At 39.7% G+C, this 26,676-nt stretch overlaps 1 protein-coding gene across 1 annotated transcript in view; it reads right to left on the bottom strand.

Annotated features, from left to right (window-relative positions):
* The window catches only part of SEPTIN7 (septin 7), a 49,273-nt gene that overhangs the window by 18,919 nt on the left and 3,678 nt on the right, over window positions 1-26,676 (bottom strand). Inside the window, exon 2 of the mRNA XM_085537690.1 lies at window positions 5,274-5,380. Within this exon, the coding sequence (XP_085393816.1) occupies window positions 5,274-5,380 (107 nt within the window). The remainder of the gene's footprint in view (window positions 1-5,273; window positions 5,381-26,676) is intronic.

Here is a 26,676-nt window from a genome sequence, read left to right as displayed (position 1 = left end):
TAAACTAGGCATCATCCTCAATGAAATTGCTAACTTCAGTTATTTTAAAGAAAATAGTTTTTTAGAGCTAAGTCCCACCACCTGCCCCAACCACCTTAAATGTTATGTTTCTAGTTCAGTTCATCTCTTTATTCGTGTTCAGCTAGCATAATGCTGGGGAAAGAGTCCAAGAACGTGACGGTTTCCTGTTATAAGGGCAGCAAGACTGGAAGAGAACACAATCCAACTGCAATCTGCTGCGCCACAACTCAAATGATCATCCTGCATTGGTTTTCTGGTAGCTCAGGTCACTGATGGATATATCTGACTCAACAAGACAACCACCACAGCACAAGATCTGACGCAAGATCTGGGTGTGGGAATGCCTACTAAAGCTGTGACCATCTCTTCCTGCATAGCTCTGTGAGCTTGCAGGAAGCTGGTCAAAAAAGTTCAGGCTGAAAAGGAAATAGACTGCCAAGTCCATTTTTTCCTCTTCTTTCTCCTCCCCCCACCATTCATGATGTAGTAATATCTCAATAATTACTAAGAATGCCAATATGAGGTGTATCTACCCAATGAAATAGCTTTTGGCGGAAAAATGTGCTATAATCACTGCCGTACCTGTCAGTCAAATCCACAACAGTAAGAAATAATAAATTCACAGTAGTATTTTGGCTCTTTTGGACTGTTCACATATTTAATCATGCTTTTCCTGATGTTATTGATAATTTGATAGAAATTGCCTTGATACTATTTTCTAGAAACAGATGTAAATAAATCAACCATTCAATTTATTGCTCTTAATAACAATAGACTGCACCACACAAGTTTGCACACATTTATGCCACAACATTGCTTACTACTGCTTAAGCCTCTTGATCATCCAATTCAGAAATAAAGTTCACTTAGATGTAACTATCTGCAAGAACAGTAATGAGCAGACCAAGAGTAGAAAGTTGGATGGAAAGTCCTTTCTGGGCAGCCTCTTGGACAGCTCAAGATTTGATAGATCCTTCCAATGATACTTAGGAGCTTGAACAAAGCTATTTGTGCAGGTGAAACAGGCTGGTTCACGCGCACACCTGAAAATTGTTGCCAGCACTTTGCAATCACTGGCTATATGATGCAACTTAAAGCTGTAAGACAAATGATCACTGCAGAAAGTCAAACCAAATGCCTCTTGCATAAGTAAGACACTCATAATTGAGAATACACAGAACCACAGAAAACAACAATAACTTCAAAGAAGTTGCAGCTCCGTATCTAATCTCTAAATATGTAGAAAGCCATTCTCCCCCCTCCTTTTACTTATCAGTAGGTATCTCCTATTCAAGTCAGATCAATCCATTTTGCTGGTAGGCCTGACCAAAGGAATTCAGCAATACCCTGGCTGTCTGCAGCATGCATTCACCATGAGCAGATTCCTCACCCAACAAAAAGGTAAAAAATAAATAAACAAAAAAATCAGGAAGACATCTTCGTAAAATAATTCTCAGCACTGGAATTATCTGGATTACGAGTTACTGGAGAACATGGGTTGGAGTGAACTTCAAGGCCACCCATGTTCTCCTTGAGTATGCCTAACACAATGTCAGGAAAGTTTAAAACAAACAAAAAAACAACAAAAAAAGCAAACCAGTCACACTAAAACCCAGCCCCAGCCAGCCTAGACATCACCCAGCCATCCTCCCACTAACTGCACAACTTCTATCCTTCCAAAAGCGTCCAGTACTAAGCAGGGAAAACCTGTGAATTCATGCAACAATATCTAAAATGTGAAGTTTTAATTGTGCTTAGTATATTCTTTTTCTTCCCCTTCGAGAGCTCCATAGAGAAATTTTCTAGTACACGACTGATGCCAGAACTCAAGGCAGTAATCCCCAGGCACACAGTCAACTCAGCCAAGAGTTTACTACTCACAGGCTTTAGCATGCAGGAGATTAACTTCTGATTCCTTGAATTCTTTTTACTATCTTGCATACAGTAACCACAGAACGTTCCTACAACCAAACTCTCTGCAAGTATAAGCAAACCATTGCATTTTCTAAATACTACAGATGATAACATTAAGAACTGTACTCTTGCCAAGCACTACAAGGTATCAACTTTATTCTTCAGCACAAAAATTCCCAGTAAGAGTCATTAAATTCTTAAGCTCTCATAGTGGAATGCTTTTACAGGAAAAGCAATTAATAACGAATAATCCTGAATGCGTGTTTATAACCAAGAAAAAGGAAGGTCAGGAGTTCCGTAGAAATGCCACACCAAACATTTCTCCCTTAGTGCAGCTGAATTTCTGAAGTCACCTTCTGACAAAGGCCCTGCCTTTGTAACTGAATCTCTGCCAACAATGCTAACATCTTACTTGCTGGTGAGGATTCCAATTCCTACTTTTCATCAATTCCTGTAAACCTTACTGCAATAGCAAGGCATTTCCAAATACCTGCTGAATAACAAACTTAGTCAATCTAATTGTTTGTGAACATGCTGTGGACAATCAGACCATACCCAGCACATACTTTAAGTGGTAGAGACAGATGGTAAGGGACAGTAGGTAAAAAAAATCCCTGCCCTACAGCCTCTGGGAAGTTGCATTTCTTTTGTAAGCTAAATGGACGTGCCCATAGATGGTCAAAGGCAAAGAAAGCAGCAACATCTGGAAGAGATCCAAAAAATCCCTGTAAACCAGTGTCATTCACAGTTAAGCATCCGACTGTATCCTATCATCTGGTTTTACAAGTATTCCCAAGGGATTCATGGAAAACATTAGTTCAAGCCTTGGAATTTAAAGCTTTTAATAAAAACCCTACTCCAAACAGCCATTTTCCCATGCACTCTGGTTAACTGGGTCATGCTGGTCTATCCTGCAGTGCTACATAGAATTCTGCGACACTGAGCACGTTACAGCTTGGCTATTTTAATGGATTAAACAGGACTTTGCATCCATCTGACATCAAGTCATTTAAATGCTATTATCTGCTGGTTTTTTTGTGTGTGCTTTCCATGAGAGGAACACAGAGGATGTGCCTCGTGACACAACGCAAAGCCACTATTGTTAGGGGAAATGCTTAGGAAGTACAGTTAGCATCTACTTACGTGTGACTACTACATGTTTCCTGATCGATGACTCTCGCCGTATCAAAGCAGGGAATTATCACCACTGAGAGTTTAGGCTGCTCTCATGTTATGCCTTACCTCTACCCTCCAAAACCTCAGCATTCTGATACTCAGCTCAAAAATGCTTACACTAGCCAAGAGCACAAACCCCATAGATCCAAATACCAGATTTTGTTACTAACTCTTCAATTTGTTATTTGCTTGAAATCACATACAAATCAGCCAGAGTTGCCAGCACACACAGTTTCCAAAACTGTATCAGGAAACCTTTATTCTCGCTTAGAAATTGAAATAAGAGACTTCTGTCTTTGAGGAACACTACAGTTCAGGATGATTAGATCATTTAATTTTGCTATTTAGCACACGAAAACACTTAACTAAGACTCCAGAAACTCCGAGTGAACAGTTTTTATTTAGTTTTTCTTACACTGATCCACCACCAGTCAGGGATGGAGTGAGTTACCTTTAAAAGCTTTTCCTCCAATAAGAAAGTCATCCTTCTATGTAGTTTTCCAGCATTCACTGAGTTTCATTATAGCTCATTAATAAGTTTGTTTGTTTATTTATTTATTTTATTAGAGCTAAACTATTGGTACACCTTTTCTATATCACTTAACAGTTCTTTAAACCAAGTTCAATCAGCTTAGCTTTTCTTAGTATTCTAATGCTCCTAATAACAAGCAGACCAGCCTGTGGCCTATCTTGGAACTGACTGTGATTTTATGAAATACTTTGATAAATATTGTCAAAGCTTAGAGAAATATACTGTTCACCTCCAGATGTTACAAAGCTATCCTCCAAATAAAAATAGATAAATAATATTCTGTAACAAACACGTTTTATATTAATACTTGAGACAATGAAGTTGAGCTAACTAGCAAACAATTTCATTTAATTTTCTGAAGTATGAGCGTAAGCAAGTTTTCACTCATTACCAGCCAGTGTTCTGAAACAGGATTTTAAAAGTTCAAAAATCTGACACCCAAAACTCCAGAAAAAAAAAAACCCATCCCCACTAATATTTACTAAGCTCAGTGGATCATAGCACTGGAATACTGCTATCCAGTTCCACTGAGCATTCAATTTCAGAATTTCTGTTTCATGTTCCAAGTACCTACTAGCTCAACACCAAGGCCTTCTAATCCCCTCCTGACAGCTCTGTCAGTGCACAATCACTTTGGACACAGCTGAATTGTCACACTCAGCAGTTGGAGGAGCTGTGAGGGACAACAGCAGCAGTCATGAGCTGTAACCTGGTACTCAGCAGAGGCGTGTATGAAATTGGATTTATCATAAGCTGTCTTCACCAAAATCTTAAACAACTGTCTGACAGACATCAAGAGAAATGAATGGAGCTAGTCTGCTTTTATTCCTTTGCTCAACTGTGGAGGCAGAAAATAGCTGACTGAAGAGCAATTATTTCCTAAACTACTCACGACACCAAGAAGGCATTTAGTTATTTCTTGGTATTAGGCTGTTTTCTTTTTGAATATTATTTTTTTATAATATGAACAGCATGCTGCTCTTATCGAGAAGAAAATACAGTTAATAGCAGCAAAATATTACAGAAAACAAATGGATCAAGTTCTGCTTTTCAGTGTGACTAAGCATTTCAGTTATAACACACACTTGCAGGAACATATTCCTTGCCTAAAGAGTCTAGTGCTTAAAGTCTGCCAGGTTCACCCTAATCCAGAGTAACTTCTAACTGGTAAATAATATACCACAAAGGACACAGGTTGCAGAATACTGCTGGGTTGTTTTACACAAGAGATTTGCAGTAAGTGGAAGGACTTAAAAATACACAGTTTCTGAAAGCCTGCTTCCATGAGTTTTTTACTGTATATTTAAGCATTTCTGCATATATACTCAATATTTTAACTGATAGTAAAACATCCCAACAGGAAGTCCCAACAGGACTGAACCCATATGATATTCCTAAAGAACAGGCAGCACAAAAAGTACTTCAGGGCTCCCACACTTCAAAAGGCTACAAATTTCATAGCCTGAAAGTTTTGCGTAGCTGCTGTATGCTGGGCTACACACTGAATACAGTGGTTCACACCATGGTTACACTTATTTAAAACATATGTACTTATCTGACAACTGTATCACCTCATGTTACTAAATTGCCAGTTAATTTACTCAAGCTGCAGTCATCCCCCCAGACATACCTGTACAGTCTTTTTAATTCTGTGTGAAGGACCTGGATACTCCGGGGAATATAATTCTGTTAAGAATAATGAGTTGATTAATGTTGATTTTCCCAGTCCAGATTCACCTAGAAGAAAACGGAACAGTTTAGTAAAACACAGTATCAGAGATGGTATAAACAGTGAAGTTATGAGAGCTAAAATGAAGTTTTAAAACTACATGGTCTGCATGGCAATTTTGTTAGCGGTGCTGAAGCATACAAGGGGAATGGATTTTATTTGTGGTAGGGCTATTTTTTGCTATATTGTTCATGAACAACAGTAAGCCAGCCTTCCTAAAGAATCTGGAGTCAGTATTACCACGACAATCCAAATGAATACACTTACAAATCCCACCATAAAAACGATCCCCATTTACAGCCCCAAGGAGACAGGAGTAAGAATTCCGGATTGACTACTTGCATTACAGTACTCAGAAATACAAGTCTTTTGCTTAGCTTTGTATCATAAAGGAGTTTCTTCAATGTTAGAACGCATGCCACCATGAAAATAAGCAAAAAGGTATATGAGATTCATTGTGCCCTTCTTGAAAATTTTCCCTGTGCGGTGGTGTTAACGTTAACTGAAACAGATACAGTGACACAGAAATTTGCTCGAGGCAATGCGTTCAGACACAAAACTACAAACTAGCCTGCTATGCCCTATCCACCATCCAAAACACTGACAAGTTTTAGAGACTAGATTTCAAGCTTCAAAACTTGTCTCAGTAAGTGTCCTAGGTTAACATAAGTAATCAAGAGCTTCAGCAGACAAGCCTGTGTTTCTGCTGCAATCGCTAGCTGGATTTCATCCATCAGCTTGTTTATACGCATCAGCCAGCTCCATTACAAGCATGGAGCTCCAAGTCTCCGTGGTACTGAACAGAGCAATCTGATTAGCTGTACTGTAAATGGATTAGCAGCTGCTGAAACACTGCAAGTGGAGCTCCTGCAGTCTGGCTCTATGAGCAGTGATCCTCCTGCCCAGCCCACCCTGCCTGAGAGCTGAGCTGGCCTGCAGAGTCCTATCGTGTGGGGAGCACGGGGCTGTGACAGTCAAGGAACAAGGAGATACCTCAAGTTATAACCTCAAAGCAGAACTGCTGGAAGCACAAACCCCAGAATGACAGCAATCCAGAAGCTAGGAGGGATGAGTTTGCTGACAAGCATTTCATAACTATCATTGCACATTTTGTCTTTTTCTGCAGTCGGATCTCTTAGATATTTCACTGTATAGCAAATGCATTGCTGAGAAGTGTTCGGTTGCAAGAGACACACATACGCTGATGCTCTTCACTTGCTCAATCTTAAGGGCAGGGCCAGCTGCAGTTCCAAGGCTCCCTGCTAAGCCTGCGATGGTCAGAAGCTCCCACAAAGCTCAGCTTGCCAAAACACCCGATGCTGCAGCCAGTTTGAAGCTCCAGATTCCTCCCACTGCTCAGCTCAGGACACACGCATCACTCCAGGTAAGCTGGAGAGTTATTTATCCACCTTACTGAACCCCATTTTGCAATTTATAATTCATATTCTTTTGCTGATCACTCCTCCTTCTCCTTGACCATAATCTCCCAAAAGACTCTCTGCTGCACTGCTGAAGAAGCACTAACAGGCTGCAGAAAAACATTTGCATAGCCAGTTCAACTTACACGTATAAAAAAATTGTCCTTTCTTTCCTCTCAGGCTTAGTACAAGTAGAAGTGGAAAACACAGCACACACACCCTTCACCAATATTGCACTGCTTGTCGTAATACCACTGAAATTCAAACATATGGAAGTGACATTTTTAGCTTTGAAAAGATTTGTTGAAGAGCCAAGCGGCTCACCCAAGATGGCTGCTGCAGCTGCAGTGCTCCACATAGTCTGCTTTCTGACCTACTGCAGCATCAGGAGCTGATGGATTCGGGGTTTCTTTCCCTCCTAACAGCACCAAGGATCGGAAGGCAGTTTTGAGCTGAAGTCAGCCAAAAGACAACACACCAACGACATTCGTGCACCATCCTGTGCTCAATGGTGCCCAGCCATCTGAAAGCACATACTGACGGTAACTTTAATCAACCAGTGCAGACTGCAATAGTTCAAACTGCTTAACCACTACAGCCCCTTACAGTTAACACTTATGATGGTGCTGTCCAGTAGGAGATTCTCTGCAGACTGCAAAGGATGCAGAATTAGAGAAGCTAAATATGATCAAGCAATTCTAGCCAGCCTCACACATTTAATTATTTTGATCTTAGCAAGAAATATGTTAAACAAAAACCTTTGCTTTTCCCCAAAGAGGTGCTTATTCAATGAAAATTCAGCTGAAAGGTCTCCAAGCAAAAGTTCCAACTCTTCTCATGTCTGTGAATTTCCAAATGTCTGTACAAACATTGGAGCTCCTCCTCATACTTTAAGTTGTATATATCCAGTGCCTATTCATTTTTTTCTAGTTCAAATTCTATCCATCAGCTCTTGTTCCAACTTCAAAGGAATTAGGAACTTGTGGTCAATGGAGTTAAACCCAGTTCGTGGCTGGTCACGAGTGGTGTCCCCCATGGCTCAGTACTGGGGCCACTTCTAACACCTTTATTAATGACCTTGATGAGGGGATTGAGTGCACCCTCAGTAAGTCTGCAGATGACAGCAACGTGGGAGGGCGTGTTCATCTGCCTGAGGGGAGAAGGGCACTACAGGAGGACCTGGACAGAATGGATTGATGGGCCAAGGTAAACTGTATGAGTTTCAATATGGCCAAGTGTCAGGTCCTGCCTTTTGGTCACAACAACCCCAGGCAACCCTACAGGCTTGGGTAGGTGTGGCTGGAAAGCTGCCTTGTGGAAAGGGACCTTGGTGTACTGATGGACAGTTGGCTGAGCATGAGCCAGTAGTGTGCCCAGGTGGCCAAGAAGGCCAGTGGCATCCTGGCCTGTATCAGGAACGGTGTGGTGAGCAGGACTAGGGAAGGAAGAAATCCTGCCCCTGTACTCAGCATTGGTGAGACCTCACCTCAAGCGTGTTCAGTTTTGGGCACCTCTCTACAGAAAAGATACTGAGGTGCTGGAGCAGATCCAAAGAAGGGTAACGAGGCTTGTGAAGGGCTTGGAGAATATGCCCTATGAAGACAGACTGAGAGAACTGGGGCTGTTTATGCTTGGGAAAAGGAAGCTGAGGGGAGACCTTATTGCTCTCTTCCAATATCTGAAAGCTGCTTACAATGAGAGTGGTGCTGGTTTCTTCTCACTGGTGACAAGATGAGGGGAAATAGCCCCAATTTGCACCAGGGTAAGTTTAGGTTGGATATCAGGAAAAACTTCTTCACATAAATGGTTATTAAGCACTGGATATAGGCTCCCCAGGGAGGTGGTGGAGTCACCACCCCTGGATGTGTTTAAAAACCTGTTTGGATGTGGTGCTCAGGGACATGATTTAGTGGAGGGTTATTAGGATAGCATGGCTAGGTCATGGTTGGACTCAATTTTTAAAAGTCTTTTCCAACCTGAGCAATTCTATGATTAGGCTGCAAGCCTCTCCTCCCTATGATAATAGAAATGAATTGTTATCCTTACATCTTAAAGACACTGCTTTTTTTCACCATTCATTGCTGTGGCACGTTGAGAATGTGGCCTATTTCCAACCTCCTCCATCCTTATTCAATCAAGTACAAGGGAAATGGACAAGCAGTCCAATCCAGTTTCCAGCTTTGTATGTGATTCCAGTTATATTCATAATTCCAGCTGGACAGTGCTATCTTCCCATTACGTACTCCATTTCCTGATAGTGCACCACATATAATCTTCAGGTCATCGTATCAGCCTGAAAATCCAGGCTCAGGCTTCCATTGCCATATCCTTGTACTTTTGGAAATCTTTTTATAAAATCCAACCCTCAAGCTCACAAGCATGACTTACATGCTTAGATTTATGAGCACACATTAAACATGATCCAGATAACCAATCAATGCTGAAGATTCTCAGCACGCTCTCTGCAGGCTCTGTTTGCTTATTCTACTCCCTCATTGAACGAGGAAAATTACTCTTGCAGATTCAACCAGAAGTTTGCTACTCTTCACTATCAATTAGCAGTTACTATCACTGCAGCAGCATTTCATGCTCATGCCCTATGACATTCAATTACACCACTGGGAATGTGAGTACATACACTATCTGTGCCCAGGAATTTCAAGTTGCTTTCCCAGGCTTCAAGTAGAATCTGTAATTCTGCAGTTAAATTGCCCTGAGAAGCAGGATCCACATACTATTTCAGCCACTGTATCTATTTAGAACAGCAATACCTGCAGATTTAAAATCACAAACAGTGGTGGGTGAGAGAAGGCATACTCATCTGAGGGTGCCTCAGACCTTAGCAGAGACAACCCAACAGCACTGTACATCCCAGACAAAACCAGTTCTCTACTGCATATTTTTTCCAAAGCTTCCATTGCATTTGTAGATGACCGTGTTTAAGATTGATCATTACATCAGTCAAATATACGCTGCAGAAGGTTTACTCCAATACATTTCTTCTCAGACATAGGGGTAACGATTTTTAGCCCCAGACAGGAATTTAAAAGGGATGAAGTTTTAATATAATAAGTGCTGTACTTCCCAATGAAATAGCCACACAGAATATTTACACCAAAGCATATTTTATTCTTAGCAGGTATGTTAGGCTTTCAATGGAATCTCTTCCATTATATAATTTCTAATTCAGTTTCTGCTTAGAATATAGTCCCAGCAGTTTGATGTTGCTGATTCAAAGGAAGAAAACGCTTGTCAGAAGACAAAAATAACACATTTCCTTTCATCCCTGCACAACTCATAGTATATGTGCATGACAGCACCTGCAGCTTTATGCAAACGGCCCATGACTTTGATGCTGCTGTACCACAGCTCTCAGTTTTTGTACAAAAGTGAAGTTATGTGAATAATCAAAGTTGATGAATAACCAAAGTGCAGACTAACAAGCAGCACTGAAATCAAGCGAGAAAGCGTACAGAGCTTGTTATGATGGAATAGGCTTCTCACAAAGGGGGAACGATGCTCCGCCACATGTTATTATAGATGACCACAAAAACGGAGGCTACAAGATGCTTTTAATTTTAAGTCTAATTTTAGAAGTTTTCATAAAGGCTGGTTCCTGCCTTCACAGCACTCTACAAGACACAAAGGCAATGTTTTAATACATGGATGAGACCATCCAAACGAACCCAATGGAAGCCAGGGTGGGCACAGCACCACACTCTAAACCCCCTCCCATCTATCTACAGTACCCTGTAGGACACTGTCATGTGAAATGTTGCAGACAGTTCAACTTTGTGTTTTGTAGGCGTTCACAATGGGAATAAAGCCAAGGCTCCGCCATTTCATAATTTATGCTCCAAATTCAAGTTATGGAAGTAACATCTGTTAGAGCCACAGAGCTGATCCCAGCAAAACATTGCTGGGAAGTCTGCTGATGATAAATTTGCTTTTGCCTATCAGCAACTGCGTCAACAACAACAAGAAGTTGACATTCAGTATACAAGGAGATGATTTCATCAACTTTCTTCGAGCATAATTTAAAATCTAAGTGCAATAACTGAGGACAGTCTCTTGGCATGTTGTTCTGGCCACAGATCCCATCTAAATAATTCAGAAAAGCCAATAAAAGCAGAAGACGGAAGTACTTCAGGAGAATACTGAAACAGATTTAAGATAGCTTTTCTCAAGTAATATTAATTCTTCCAGCTTTCTGCAACTTCACCGATTAAAATGGCTGTGAAACACTAGATTTATCTGATCAGATTTTGCTGCTGTCAAAATAAATGCCCCTCCTACTCCCAACCACTACCTGTGCTGCAATTCATCCTGCAGCACAGTGAAGCAAGACACAATGTCCACTACTGACATGATGTCCAGTACCTCAAGAGGGCCTACAGAAAAGCTGGTAAGGGATTTTTTTTTACAAGGGCATGTACACAGCACCAGGGGAAGTCATTTCAAACAAGACAAGAATAGATTTAGACTAGATGGTAGGAAGAAATTATTTACTGTGAGGATGATCAGACACTGGAAAAGGTTGCCCAGCAAGGCTATGAATGCCCCATCCACCCTGGAAGCATTCAAGACAAGGCTGGATGGGGCTTTGAGCAACCTGTTCTAGTGGGATGCATCCCTGTCTATAGCAATGGGGCTGGAACTAGGTGACCTTAACGTTCCTTCCAACCCAAACCACTCTGTGATTCTATGATCCAGCCAACCAGGGCATGAATAGCTTGTGGGAAGGAAAAGGAGGGAAAGCAAACATGAGCTGCAAGGTAGCTTCTGAAGTAAGATATGTTACTTTATTAATCATGAGGCAAAGATATCAACTTTTCAGCATTAAACAGTTTTAATCTACTAAAATCAAATAAATGACTGATTTCTGTTCAGTAAAAGCTCTTGCATATGACTACAGATGGTAAAAACAGCCCACACCTTTGGTCCAACCAAATCTAGCACCAGTAACAGCTGAAGTGTGACAACCTAGAATTCAGCATTTAGGCTGTATGCACCTCCATGTACTCAGCTAATGCTGCAGCTTGCCAAAGCTCACTTTCCATTTGTTTTTTGTGCTATTTAGAAGAAAACCCTACAGCTGATAAAGATGTATTCACACTGCAATGCAGTTTAGAAGACATTACAAGCAACAAGGAGTTGTCAAAACTGACCTACATGGAAAATCTAAATTCACAATCTCTATGTGAAGTAACTGGGTTGAGGGATTCAACTGAAAACGACAAACTGCAGAGCTCCAAGACAACAACCTTTTGTGGTTAAATCCCGCAACCAGCACATACCTTGAGTTTTCACCCATCTTAATGAAAGAAAAACTGAAATGCCTTCACAAGAGAAGGAAAAAAAAAACATCTGGGAGCAAAGTTAGAAAAGTAAAAGGAACAAAGACATTAGTGAAAGATGCTAGAGGAAGATGCTCTGTAAGACTAAAAGCGTACACCTTAGAAAACCACTGCAATATCTGAAAGAACTATGCAGGTAGAGAAAGCTGCAAAGCTGGACATACTCTGAAGAGAGATAAAGTGATGAATATAATTCACTGAATCTCCCAATTATATGATTTTTTGTTAAAAATAGAAGAGAAAGGCACTAGGAACACAATTTTTATCTATACATTATTAATACATTACTATGCATTCCTATCGACAACTAACTATATAGCATTCTCAGTACATACTGTAACTTCTAAAATAGCTTTAGCCTTTGAGTCAGCAGATGTCAATCAATATCACAGATTAATTAGTCACAGAAAGGTCCATCATTACTTGGGCAGAAAAAACCTCACACAGCTACCTACATGATGAGGAAGGATAAAAAGAGACCGCAGTACAGACAGAGGATCAGCATCTTAACAGCCCACATTACTTGCTTTCTATTTAAAACCAGCAAGTTCAGGTAAAAGGAAAGAAAGGTAAAGCCTATTAAGTAGGACCTTACTCAAAAGCAAACAAAACTATTCTGATAGAACTAAAGCAAGAACAACAGTATCACAGAAAATTGGAGAAGGACAAAAAACCGATTTTATTTAAACAGACATTAATGAGTCTTGTGCATAATTATAGGAAGAGCACCCAGACTGACTGATTCAACACTGCATTAGCTCTTCCCTTTCAAATTACACAAGAGTATAACAAAACCTACTGGAAATAAGAGCAGAACACTTTCAAAATATCCCAGGTGAAAAATTCTACCAATAAAGCAACACAAAATACGTTGGAGGACTAAACAGATTTCTAGTGCTACTCAAAATTCCTCTTACCACCTTACACCTCATTTCTCAATGCCTTCTATTCTTGATGTCTGTGTAAGCACTTGCTTTTGCAGGCAGCACAAAGGGAACTATGTTTGGACAAGGCACTTAATGATTGGCACGAGTGGCAGGAAAAAGACGGACAGCTTGTTTACTTAGTTCCACAAATTTACCCCAATAACACTGTTCTGGGGTTATAAATAATGAAAACTAGAGTAATGGCCTCTGCAAGGGAGGGAATTCTATGTCTGCTTTTCAACATTGGCTTAGTGTTAATGAAGCGATGAGCAGAAGAGATGCAGAGATGTCTGTGGGGTATGCCCTTTTGAACAGTCTTGGCAAAACACGCATATTTGATTACTAATTTACTTGACATGGTTCTATGTCCTGTTTCCATGAGATAAGCTCCCCCTGTATTCCATAAAAATGGGTACATTTCCCTTCAGGAAGAAATAGGTAAGCTGAGATAGGCTAGAAGCAGCTTGCATTGTCAACATGATACCTTTTTGAATGTCAAGAAGAATTTGTGTTGCTTAAAAACTATAAGCCATTGCTTCCAAATTGTTACCACAGCTATTTAGTTCTCTAATGATTACTCAGAGGAAATCTGAGCTGCTTCTGTAGCTAACAACAGGAGTTTACATTTAGGAAGAAGAAAGGAAAATGGATATGCCTGCTGATAAGGTGATACCCTAAGACCTGCCTAGTGTGTTCACTCTTAGTGAGCTCTCCATGTCTTCTGGAGGCTGAATGTGAAAGAGGACTTCAGGAGCACCTGAGAACTAGGGAGAACACAGCCCAGAGCCAGCAATGTAGAATCAGGCAGTCACAGGCTTGGTCACAGCAGCAGACTTACAGCCTACATTTGCAGTTTAACACATCAGAAAGTTCCCCATTCAATTAAAAATTTTAAAAAATCACCTGTAAATACATAAGTGACATTTCCATAACTGATATGCTTTGTTTGAATCATATCCTAAACAAAACACTGACAGAAAACCAAGATTTCACATGTGCTACTTACATGCTGCACTTGTACTTATGCTAAACAATGCGTAATTTATAAAGCAGGTTAAGTTTTGTTTGACTTACAGACAAGACTTGCCTTCATCCTACACTGATTGGATCAAAAAAAAAAAAAAATAAAATGAAAGCCCAAGCTCTGCATCACCCATTCCTTGTGTTGCCACGAGTTTTTCTCTTGTCACACAGACCACCCCTCCTTGCTGCTCCCAGAGAAGTGTCCAGCTGGATTCATAGTCTGATCCCACCTGCACAAAGCATCACTAGCTGTTTCAGCAGCAGAACAGACTTTAGGCTGGCCAAAATCTGAACTGAAGTCTGAAGAAACAGTTGCTTTTGTTGGATGACAGTTTTTCCTAATTAAAACCAGCATGGCACTTTATAAATACCAGTGAGGCCAGTATGCCTCTTCAAATACTCAGAATGATGGATAATTACTTCTGGAGTCTTATGCAAGAGACACCCCCCCCCCCCCCCCCCCCGCCCAGTGCCAATTGGATGGGAACATTCAAGCATCTTTAAAAGATTGCCTGTTATATTAAGAAACAGCATGGAAAAGGAATCCCAGCATCTGAAGAAAAACAGAATCAGTTTTAAAAAGCTCCGGACAGAAACTAGTTCAGAAGAGGCTGAACACACATGGAACCAAAGTTTAATTTTTCCCCCTTCATTTTGTTCTGTTTTTCATTACACAAGCAAACTCCTCAAGGTTTTGCAATGGAAAGCACTTGTCTCATTTTCCTAACAGTCAGAGTAACCCAGTTTGGAAAACAGAAAACCTGACAAACGAACAGCATTGAAATGCAAATTTGAGGGTTTTTGAAGATGTTCAATTACTGAAAGGCTATCAAAAAGAAAAAACAGAAATCTTGTAATAAAGAAATCCAGTGTTGACTCTAGTACTACATTAAAAAGTGGCTTTCTGTACAGTGTTTTATTCATCAACTTCTGTGAAGCTAATCACCCTTGCCATGTTTTGATGGGAGATCTCGCAAAGAAAACATGGATCTTGGAAATGGCAGATCATCTTATTTTCCAGTGGTAACTTTATGCTGACTGCATTACTACCAACTTTAAAATGATGGAAGGAGAAAAAGACAGTTTGCGACATTCAATTGGTTGGTGGAAAAAGAATCATGACATCAAGAAATCCTTTGGCATCAATAATAAAAGTTAAAAAATAAAAAGGCAACTAGATGAGTTAAGCAACTTCAAAAACAGAGTTAAGCACTAGAATAGGCTCCCCAGGAAGGTGGTTGATTCACCATCCCTGGATGTGTTTAAAAACCATTTGGATGTGGTGCTCAGGGACATGATTTAGCAGCAGGTTGTTAGAGTTGGGGTAGCATGGTTAGGTTGGGGTTGGATTTGACCACGTTTAAGGTCTTTTCCAACCTGAGCAATCCTATGATTCCACGGCAGTGGCTGCCCAGGAATTTGCATCAGTCCTACTATATGTGAAAAGATGCAATTCTAGGTTCTTTCTATCCGTTTCTAAATACTAAGCCTAGAAGTGCTCATTAGTTAGAACACTATATATAAAATGGGAGAAAATAATCCCTTTACAGATTCAGAGACATTTAGTGATGGAAATTACTACTACAACAAACAAGGCACTTTTTGTACTTGATTATATGTACAGCTATCAGCAACTCCATTCTCAAAAGCTCTCTGAACAGAACTTCCCAGCGCTAAAGCCATGCAGAACAGCCATTCTGTAAGCAAGGACAGAGCTCAGACTGGCTGTCACACAGGAGAAAGCAGCACAAGCCACCCCAGCACCCAGAAGTCAAACAGTGCTACCAACAAAAAAGAAATCAATCAGAAAACTGTGGAAAATGGTTCCAGGCGAGATTCAGACTTCAGCAGAAATATCTGTACTGAACTCTAATATAAAATAGATAAATAAGCCCTTTGCTGTCCCAAGAAAATTGCTTACAAAACTAAGTTCACCACGGATAACCACAACAAGCTTCTTTACATTATGCATTATAGTTTTGTTTATTTCTAGTTTGTTCTAAATTCATCTGCACTGCAAAACGAAGAGACCAAGGTTGTCACCATCACCCTCCAAAACATCATGTTTCTTCCCTTGCACAAATTTAAGAAACCCAACCACCGATGAATTCTAACAGTGAATTATAGGGGTACCTTACTCCAGAGATAACTGAGGTCTTAAAGTGCCTAACTAGACTTCCTCCTTTTATGCTTCATCTCCAGATGGAAACAGGCTTCCTTTCTCCTCTTTTCCTCACAACTTTAGGGTTTTTCTTTCCACACCCAGGGGCAGGAGTGAGTTAAAAACAAAACACTTCTATTCAACCAAGTGAGGAGAACACCCATAGTGGCCTTTTCCTTACATTTCATATAGCTCTGTATTAATTCTTTTGGATGCCAGCTTCCTTACAGGGGTCTGTTGGTTTGTGCTCTCTCCTTTGGAGTATTGAAGCTCTGTTTCACCTACAGCAGAGCAGTGCTCTCCAGTGTCCCCAGACTAAAGCAACTTTCATTAAGTGAGGTGTGACTTTCTCCCAAAGCAGAATGGTGGTTTGCCAACCTAGGCAGCCAGATTTAGAGTCAAAGCTGAAAAATATCTATTAATATTGGGGCCCAGGAGGTGCAATGTAGTTATTTAGAACAACCAACCGACTATCAAATTGACTGGAAATTAGTTCTTTTAACTCTCTATGCAGGAAATCTGCCAAAGAAAGCAAACCTGAAATAGCCAGTGTAAACCTCTCTAATTTTTGCAACCACAACCCTACTCCCCAGACTCAGATCTCACAACCTACTGAACATGTTTTATGTACAGTTGTAACATCTGGCTGGACAGCAACAAGCCACAGAACACTCTGCCTTTGGATTGTAAGGAAGCAGACTTATCACAGTTCCTGTCCTCCCCATTTTGAAAAGAGGAAGTGTCTCAGTACGGGTCTAGCAAACAGACCATTTCACCTGGGTTGATTTGCACCTGACCTCTTAAGGCTTCAAAAGAAATCAATGCATTTAAGAATCTTCTTGCATATGACTTTAACCTAAGTCTAAAAACAACCAAGAATAACCTCAAACTACAAACAAGTGCAATTCCAAAGCTGCCCTCATCTTATTCATTTACTCAAACCCGAGAAGAGAAGAAATACTATTTTAGAGCTTTGGCGCATTTAACCAAGAAGGATCAACATAAAACAACTACTATGTTCCACATATCCTCAAACAAAACGCCAAGAAAAACACGTATGTAACATGACAGAAGGCTCTATTAATCCATACCATTCAGAACATACACAAACAGCACTTAGTTTTGATTTCTGACCAACAACTGGCTAATGATTAGCAGGCTTAGAACTGAGATATTAAGAAATCTGCTTTGAAGAGAAGTTGGAATAGTTTCAACAACACTTGAGCAGTTATCAACACAGTCACAGTTACTGTGCACAAAATCAAATGCAGCCAGCAAGATACATAAAGTCAGGAGAAGAAACACCTTTTGAAAACAGCATTGCACAACAAGATCAATACCAATCAGAAAGGTCAAATTTTATTGCACTTCAGCAAGGCTTGAACTTTGCTAGGACCATTTTTCCCCCAAGTATTCAATGTATTCTTTGCTGATCTGAGCACAATTTCTATATGAAGGTTTTGCTGATGAAAAAATGCAAATGTTGTATGGCTAAACTAAAGGCCTCAAACTATTCTAGAGTGAAATTAAATGCCTCAGAAGAGCTGGAGAATGCAAAGCACGTGTGAATAGCTTCAATGCATCCTTTGTATTTCATCAGCAATACCAGACTCTATAAAACCAGAAGGCTGTGGTGTTCTGGGTGCAGCTAACCTTACTTAGGAAAAAAAAGACATGGCTTTACATGGAGACTTCAGATCAAAATGTTACACCAAACACCTTCTTTTGAGCCAGAAAACGAATCCAGCTTCTCAAAAAAGCCATAAGGGGAAAAAAACCAAACAAACAGCCCTTCAGAAAGAAATAGCCAGTATATCCATGGCATGATGCAGGCTATAAAAAAAAAATAGACCACTATATACGTGCAATAAGTCCTAACAGTTGAAAATATAAGTTCCCATTATCCAACAGTTACACACTGACACATCTGTGATGCTGACTACAGAAAGAACAAGCCCAAAACAAGCTTAATCCCTCAAGAGGAAACAACCAATTTGCTCAGTGTGTAAAACTTCCCTCACTTGCAAAGACTGCAGTCACCTCCAAAGAAGATCTCAAAGCGGTGCCATCCAGCAAGATGTGGAGGACTGAAACCCTGCAGGTCCATTCTGTTTTAAAAACATTTTTATCCATGAGAACTCAACAATAATTTTTGCAAACCAAAATCTACTGCGCCTCAAAACTAAGCAGCAATGAATTTCTCTTTCCCTGATACTTTGAGCCTCTCAGTACCTTCCCACCTGGGAATAGCAAGTCCTTACTTTCTCCCAGAATAGCTTCAAGAGCCGTAGCTTGTGCTTGCTTCTAGAAGCAGACTAATCTGAAGGTACACATATGTTCTGACATGTGCAGTACTGTTATAAAACGTGCAAGGAGCTGAAGATGTTTTTGAATACCGAGTAATAAAAAACCTTCTGGAAAGGCTCCAAAGTACATCAACAATGAGCTTCACTCAAATCTCAGAAATAAGATCTCTGGACATGAAAGGATGCTGCGTGTACCCAGCAGTGGTGCTATGTAACAGCTCCTTGAGCAGAGCAGGTAGTAAGGCACAAGACAGGGTCTTTAACCTTTATTTTCAGCAGCACAAACATCACCTGCACACATTTTAACTGAAAAGTTATACAGGATCCTTTATAGAAAGGATTTTTATCTTTTTTTTAGTTACAGCATTATTTTCTTAGCTGGGCAATAAAGATAGCCAAAATGTAGCAATGTACCCAAACCTATGCTGAACTGGGCTATAAGGACACTTCACATTTAATATCAAAAAGGAAATTTTAGGTAGCAAACTATGACCACAGGTCCTGAAAAGCAGCAGCTGTTTATTTCTCTGTTCATTAAAAAAATAAATAAATCAGCAACAATCAGCGATGTTTCTTGAGGCAGTCATGTCCCATCACACAGACCGTGCTTGGAATAATGGTATGAGCTCCACAAATCTCTCACACATCACATAACAGGAACCTTAAGGAAGGAAAATTCACAGGAGGAGAAATATATAGCAAGCACTGACAACCTAAATTTGGCACATACACCCACTTCCCTTAAAGATGCCACAATCTACATAATTTTTAACTATGTCAAATTGAATTCTCTGTCTTCTCTACAGAGAAACTAGAGGCTCCCAAACTGTTAGCCAGTAATGACCAGCCTCAGATTTGATCTTATGCATGCTGGTAGCCATTGCTGTTAGAACAATACACACACCTGAAGGAAATAAGCAGCTTATAAGAACATGACACGTATTCTAGAAAGTACAGGCTCTCTTCTAGCATCCCAGCACAGGTCTAGCCCTCCACTGCTGCAGACATAGGAAGCAGCTCTCTAATTTAAAAAGACACTCTATGAAAAGCGACAACAGCAAAAAGAAGCAATAATAACTACAAAAAGCTCACTACTGTTATGAACTGGATAACAAATCTGGAAAAGTTTTCACAGCCAGGTATGTGGATAAAAATGCAAATTAAGCCTTCAACCACTTAACCTGGGGAAGAAGGGGACTTCGAAGCAGGGCAAAATACAGACTGCACCTATTCATAACCCAAAAGGTAGGCTCTGAGCACTTATTTTCCCATTCAGCAAGTTGAAGATAACCTAACCTTAGAAAGATATATCTTCAATTCAAACACAGCATACATAACAGATAAAAGCCAAGTCCTTTTATCTGCTGAACAAACTGGAAAAGCTGTGATAATTTAAGCCAATATGCTGCAATTTAAGGGATACTGAAGACTAAAATCTAATCTGATTATCCAGTCAGAACTCATTTGTTCACAGTCAGTAGAGAAACCTCATCATTAAACAGTATGAAAACATTACGCATTAGGGAAAAAGATCCAAATACACAGAACAAGAACTATGCATTGACAAAGCCACCGTTTATTCATTGTTTAATTTTCCAACTAACAAACCAACTTAACCTGCTAATGGAATTAGTAAGTAATGAGAATTTGATGATATAATGCAATCTGTTTTGTAGCAAAAGTAAATTCAAAGCAAAATCACTACCTTCCCCTTCAGTGATAATTGTTTGCATTCATTAGCTTCAGTAGCTCAGGAAGAACTAAGAGACAAAACATAACCTTGAAATAACTGTACAAAAACAAGTCTTATGTAATCTGAACACCTCAGACTGAAATAAGCTCAAATGGGAAAGTTCTGTAAGGCCACAATAGAGTAAGTGAATCCAAAAAGCTATCCTTAATTCCTTAATTTCCTCAACCCAGAAACCTATATACAGGAAGAGACAAGGTTTAGCAGGCAATGAGAATGCAGGCAAGAAGATCACGCGCTTCTAGGTCCGGTATCATCAGTTTCCCTAAAGCTCATAAACTAGCCACAAAAGCTAATGCTGTGAAACATGTATGAGATACGGGAGGATTCCTTTTCCTTCCTCAGGCTAATGCCTTCATTAGCTGCCTTCACACAGAGTATACAGAAAAAAGGTGGTTAGCATTTTGTTTAGGACTGTTTCTTAGCAGAAGAATCACACTAACAAAGTTATCTTCTGCAAGAAGTGCCACATATTATATGTCTACAAGGTGACATCATTCATTTCCCAACTCTGGATTTCTTGCTGGAAGCGAGGAGGAAAGGTTCACCACAAGCCTGAATTACTATTTCAGACGTTTGCAGGTTTCTCCAGTCTTTAGTCAGAAGCCTAAGATACATTTTGGTTGCCAGGAATTCTGTAACAAGCTGAGAAGGGAAATATCTCTAATTACAATTAAACTCTAATATTGTGTTTTATGTTTCCAACCTCTCTACAGGTCGTTAAGGAAAAAAAGCACCCACGTATTACGCAAGATCAAAGCAAACTGATGATCACTGCAAATTCATCCTCAGAGCCTTGGAAGTGCCCCTGCAGAGACCAACTTGCCTGTACGGAGATGATGCTATTTTTACTGCAGGGTATTTAATACCTGAATTGCTCAAAGGACTCTTTGTCAGGCTTATTTGTTGCAAAGCATCTTCTGGGAGGTTTTGAAAGAAAAAATGTGCTTTATCAATGGAAAAATGTGAATAGCCAGTAAGGAAAGCAGTGAAGAAAAAAATAACAGGAAACAGACAGTAAACTTTCTCATACCTTCAGCAGGCACGAACAGATGGTAAAAGAATTGCTGACTTAAGACAAACAAAAAAGTTTACTCAGAAAATCCGTATCTCCCTTTCAACTCTGCAGGACAAACTCAAACAAAGTCTCCTCGTGGGAAGACAATGCAGACATGAAAGGAAATTAGTGGATTCCAGTTTAATACAGATATTAATTGAATGCAATGAAGATTTTTACCATAGCGTTTGAGGAGATATTTATACATGAAAATTCAACCCGCTCTTTACTAGAATACTGTGTCACTGGTCAAGCACGCAAAAAGAACTTCAGAATATTCTTGAGATCACCTCATTCGTAAGAGGCATCAGAATATGCGTCCCATTACATTTGGGACAACAGTTCAAAGCTATTTAACCTTGTGAACTGTTATTCTGACTGGCAAAAAGCAGATCCTTTAACCTTTCCATTACAGTGAAACAGAATGTTTTGTTGTATCACAGACAAGTAATGTTCAGGATAAAAAAACCTAAAACCCCCAGACCTTAAGTAAGAACAGATCAATTACAGTAAGATGCAAAATATTGGAACAAACAATGGATTTCACTTGCTTCTAAAACACACAGTTCCCCAACATGTTTTTCAACATGGAACATTATTTCCATAGTGAAAAAAGGGCAATGTGGATCAAGGTTGCAACAATAACAAGTGCACGTGTGTAATCTATTCTCATTCTTGCATTTGATGCTGAAGTCTGTGTCCATTCAGCTTATCAAGTGTCACCAACAGCTTACTGATAATCAGTATTTCAGCATTTTTCTGTGGTTTGTTTTACAGTTCTTCAGTGCAACACTCGCTAGTCTCTTGTGGAAAAAGCTCCACAAGCATTCCAATAACTGCCATCAAACACTGATTTACTATTCAGCTGCCTACACCTACCTATAGAAAACAGACCTGAGATTCAGGATCAGCCTATAAATTCAAAACCTAACAGATGACGACTTCAGACTGCAAAACTGCTATTTACAAAAGAACAGTAGCTTACAGTTCTAGAGTCCTCCGGGAATGCTTTAGATTCTTTACAAGCAACTGAGCAGTGACCTTAAACAGAAAACAGCACAGCTTCATGTGCCCAAAGTACAATACACAGCCAGGTACTGCACAACCAACTTTGCTATCCTTACCCTGTTCCATTTATCTGGGTTCTTCAGTTGTGTTTCTTTTCATTCTGAGCAAAGCCAACAGTCTAACACCCACTAACCACAGACTATTTTTGCCTTTCCAGACAACCACCTGCTCCATGAAAAACACTTGGATTTTGTTCATGGAAATATCTCAACGATACGTGTTGCATTAGCTTTGACATGTTCCAACTTTTGTTACAAGTCACCAGCATAACTTCCAGCTCAAAGCCTCATCAATGACAAACACTAAGTTAATACTGCTTGTGAAATTAGAAAGTCAGACCCACCCAAAAAAATATATCTTAGTTCCTTCTTTCTATTAAACCTGAAGTATGTTGAATGACACCATGACACACTATATATATTACATTATCACCATGACAGAAACACATCACCTTTTCAAGATGGAGTTTAACAATCTCACATTTGCATTTTCATTACAAGTAATAAAATAAGCCAAATTGAAAAGCTGAGGTGGAAAGTAAAGGTCAACAGTCAACAACAATCCAAACAAAAATTAATCTGATGTTACAGTCAGCTTCAACAGCCATTCTCTTCTTTAAGCATTGATCAATCTAAATAATCTGGCTTAGGTTTCATACTTACAGTAAATGACTGGAGAAAATAGACTACAATAGCCCCAAATCAGAAGTGAGGAGAAATTGTTCTTAGAACATGTTGATTCTTACTAATAATAATTATAGTCAAGAGTGGTCAACTCTAACCTGTCAGTAAACATGCTCAGAAGATTCATAGGAAAGCACCAAAAACACGAGTGCAATAGCCACACTACACACAGCCACTGGAGAAATGAACAAAACCTAACAACTTTGAATGGAGTCACAGTGAAGATTTGAGCTGGCTCTTGCAAAATTAGCCCAAGGGAAAAAACAGATAAAACAAATCAGAAGAGTCACATTTAACAGAGCGCTGTGGATTTACTACAATTGAAGTTTAGGCCACAAATATTCCATCCAAGACTATCACTTTGGTCACAAGGTTAACCTACTCATTCATGAAGTTTGCTGCATTTCTTGATAAAGTAAGCAAGTCTAACACAGCCAACAGGAAGAGACAGGCTACTCTCATCCCATACAGTAGGAGAAAAAGAAATAAAGAAGAAAACAAGAAGACTTCTGCTTTGAACCTCTCCCAAGGCTTGTGGCAATGATGGCCCCAAAAGCAGTCCAACAATAACTGTCACCTGATAATCCGAAGCTACTGGAAACAATACTAACCTCACAGCATTCTAACACATTATTACTTACAAGATGGGCAACATTTAGATCATACCCTATCAGTACACCACAAGAGCTCAGAACCATATGATAGATTTTGAGGGTAGAATCAAATGTCAGCCACCTGAGAAACAACTTCAGAAGCCAAACATACCCACCAGTAAGGTATTTTCTTTAAGACATGTTTAAGATTACTAGTTACACTAAACATCACCACATCCAGTTATCTACAGTAGCTTGTCTGGAACATCACACAGTGATGGTTAAATCTAAGAAAACCTCACTTTATTCATTTCAGTTGGACTGTAATTTAAAAGTAACAGGAAAAAGAACCAGATTCAAATGCTCATCTCACCATAACACAAGTACGGAAATAGGAAATACTACCATCCAATTTTAAATATGGATAGAAGTGAAAGAATTCATAACATGATACGAGACTGACAACAAAATGAAACGCTGAACAGGAAAAAGAATGATTTTTTTAAATGAATTATGATTTATTTGAGGAAATAAAAGCCGAACAGGTTACAGTTAGTGTTTGCCAAACGTTGGGTTCACAGCTACACAGGTGGAATTCTCTTCCCTCAAAACCTTTGCCAGGAAACAAAGAGCACAACAGAAATAAGGCTCTGACCAAAATGCTGCCATAGCTAGAAAATACTCAGTTCAGTTTAAATACACCCAGCAGGGTTTCATCAAACCTTTCCTTAGGTGCCAACTTACCTCTCAAAACAATATGTTAATGTAATAATATGTAGCACTTGAAGTTAGTCATCAGGTCTCTGCAGTCATATGGATGCATACTTCACAAATGTAAGCAAAAGTACCAACTGTATCCACCCTTAGTTAGGGCACCCAGGAAGAGACGCCATGCTTTAGGTGGTGTTCTCACGATCTACTCACAGAAAATGGCATCCAAAAAGCTAATAAAGCAAATACAAACCAAATGGCTACTTGAAAGCTGCACAGTGAGTACTACAATTCCAAGCAATGTTGGAAATTGTTAAGCTAAAGAAATCGAGAATTGAAGAGCAATTACTTTAAATACCGGTTTCATTACTTAGCTCTTCTAGTCTATAAGCACTCTTATGCAAGTCTAAGCTATTGCACAGTGAGGGAAAGGCTTAAAAGGAGTTTAACAAAAATTGGTTTAAAGTGTTTTGGTTTTTTTTTCCATTACAGATTGATTAAGAAAAACAGTGCTATGAGCAACTGGTGAGTACCTGAAGAGCCATGGTTTCCAGATAAGCCTATCTATTTAGACTGACCTTCAGCAACACTAAATTTCAGCTATAATATGGTGTAGAAAGTTTCTCTTCCTCCACCAGGTTTTGGTTTTACTATAGCACTGAAAAAGGAGCATGAAATGTACAGCAAAAGAGGTGAGAAGGGCAAGTACACTGCAAATGTCTGGGTTTCACTGCTCTACAGAAGAAAAAGAAAGGATGAGACAAGATGTAGTCAAAGCCAAGCAAGCTGCATGAACAATTCAAGGGCACACCCAAAAGCACCTCAGTGGAAGTGTGCGCAACACAGGCTAGCAAACTCAGATTAGTGACCTTCCACACATTGAAGAGATACGGCCTTCTTTGCCACAGAAGGATCTTCAGAGTTCATCTGCTCTCCCTCCCCAAACAAACCCTGATTGAGTTATTTCCACAAAAAGCAGTGACATACCAGTTAGTGAGGCGTTACTCCATCAACAGAAATGATTTCCAAGGAATGTGTCATCTCTAGGAACACCCTGGCTCCCTACCACGCTCCACTGATTTTCTGCACCTTTCATTTTTATGCCTGCAAGTTCTCCTGAGTTCAACGTGTTTTGCTTCAGGGTGGAACAGGGGTCTCATTTGTTATGTGAAAGCATTTAGCTACATTTAACACTCCTTTTTAACACTCTGAAGGATCACCACTGCAACGCTGGATCCATAGAACTTGTACTTTAAATGCAGTCATTTTTTAGGATGAGTAATTTTTCAGAGACTTTTCCTATTTCTGTACCTAAGTGAAGTCCCAAGATCCTGGCGAAAGAATGCCTCAACTGAATACTCAGCAAGTTCTTCACTACTCCTGGAAAGTCAAATAGAAAGGAGATACCAAAGCCCAAACACGTATTCAGATAATACGGTAGGAGAAACAATATATAAACCTTATTTAAGAATATTTCATAACACGGCAGATCAATGACAATCAGGAACATCCCCCAGAGGGGTACTGTCAATCCACGTGTTATTTTTCCACTTAATTGTTCCTCCTATCCTGCCATTTACTGAATGGCTTTTATTCCCCCTATAAGGCACAGCTGGAAAGCAAGGGTATCACATCAGCAAAGAACAAGCATACATAAGCATCTCAGGCTGTTGGTACGCTTGTTGGTCTTATAAAACCATACCAGACAGTGAACAGAAAGGTAATTCTAATCAAAACACAATCCATCATCAGAAAAAAACCTACCATTAAACCAGTCAGAGTCTCCTTTGGTGACCAATAAAGGCATTTTTCTCAAAAGTAACTTCAAGTCCTGCAAAATACAGCCTTTCCATTTGAGTCCAAGCCAAAAAGCAATGTTTAAGCCGAAACATTTTAGTGCTTGCATATAATTACAAACAAAACACCATCACAGTACAGTATATTTTCCTTTAAGTTGTAATCCACAGGTAATCCACAAGACTAAAGCAACAATTAGAAAACAAAACAGTCAATTTGCTACAGGAAAGGATTCAAAACTGACTTCAGAATCAAAGCTACCGAACAGCTGGACAAGAAATAGGAACTGAGTAGAAAGGTCCTCTGTAAAGTCATTTGCCTGGAGGGGGTTCTGCACACGCTGCAGAGCAAACGTGTCTTTTCCAACAAAACTTGGATGTTCAACCTCTAAAAAGCATCATTAAACTCAAATTAACTCAAAGCACACTGCTCTAGGAAAAGCCATCGTACCCAG

The sequence above is a fragment of the Coturnix japonica genome, chromosome 2 (genome assembly GCF_054131305.1).
Source record: "Coturnix japonica strain WE chromosome 2, WE-NBRP24, whole genome shotgun sequence".
In the NCBI taxonomy this organism is placed as follows: domain Eukaryota; kingdom Metazoa; phylum Chordata; class Aves; order Galliformes; family Phasianidae; genus Coturnix; species Coturnix japonica.
Note: the sequence above shows the minus strand (reverse complement) of the source record. Positions and strands in the feature narration are given on the sequence as shown.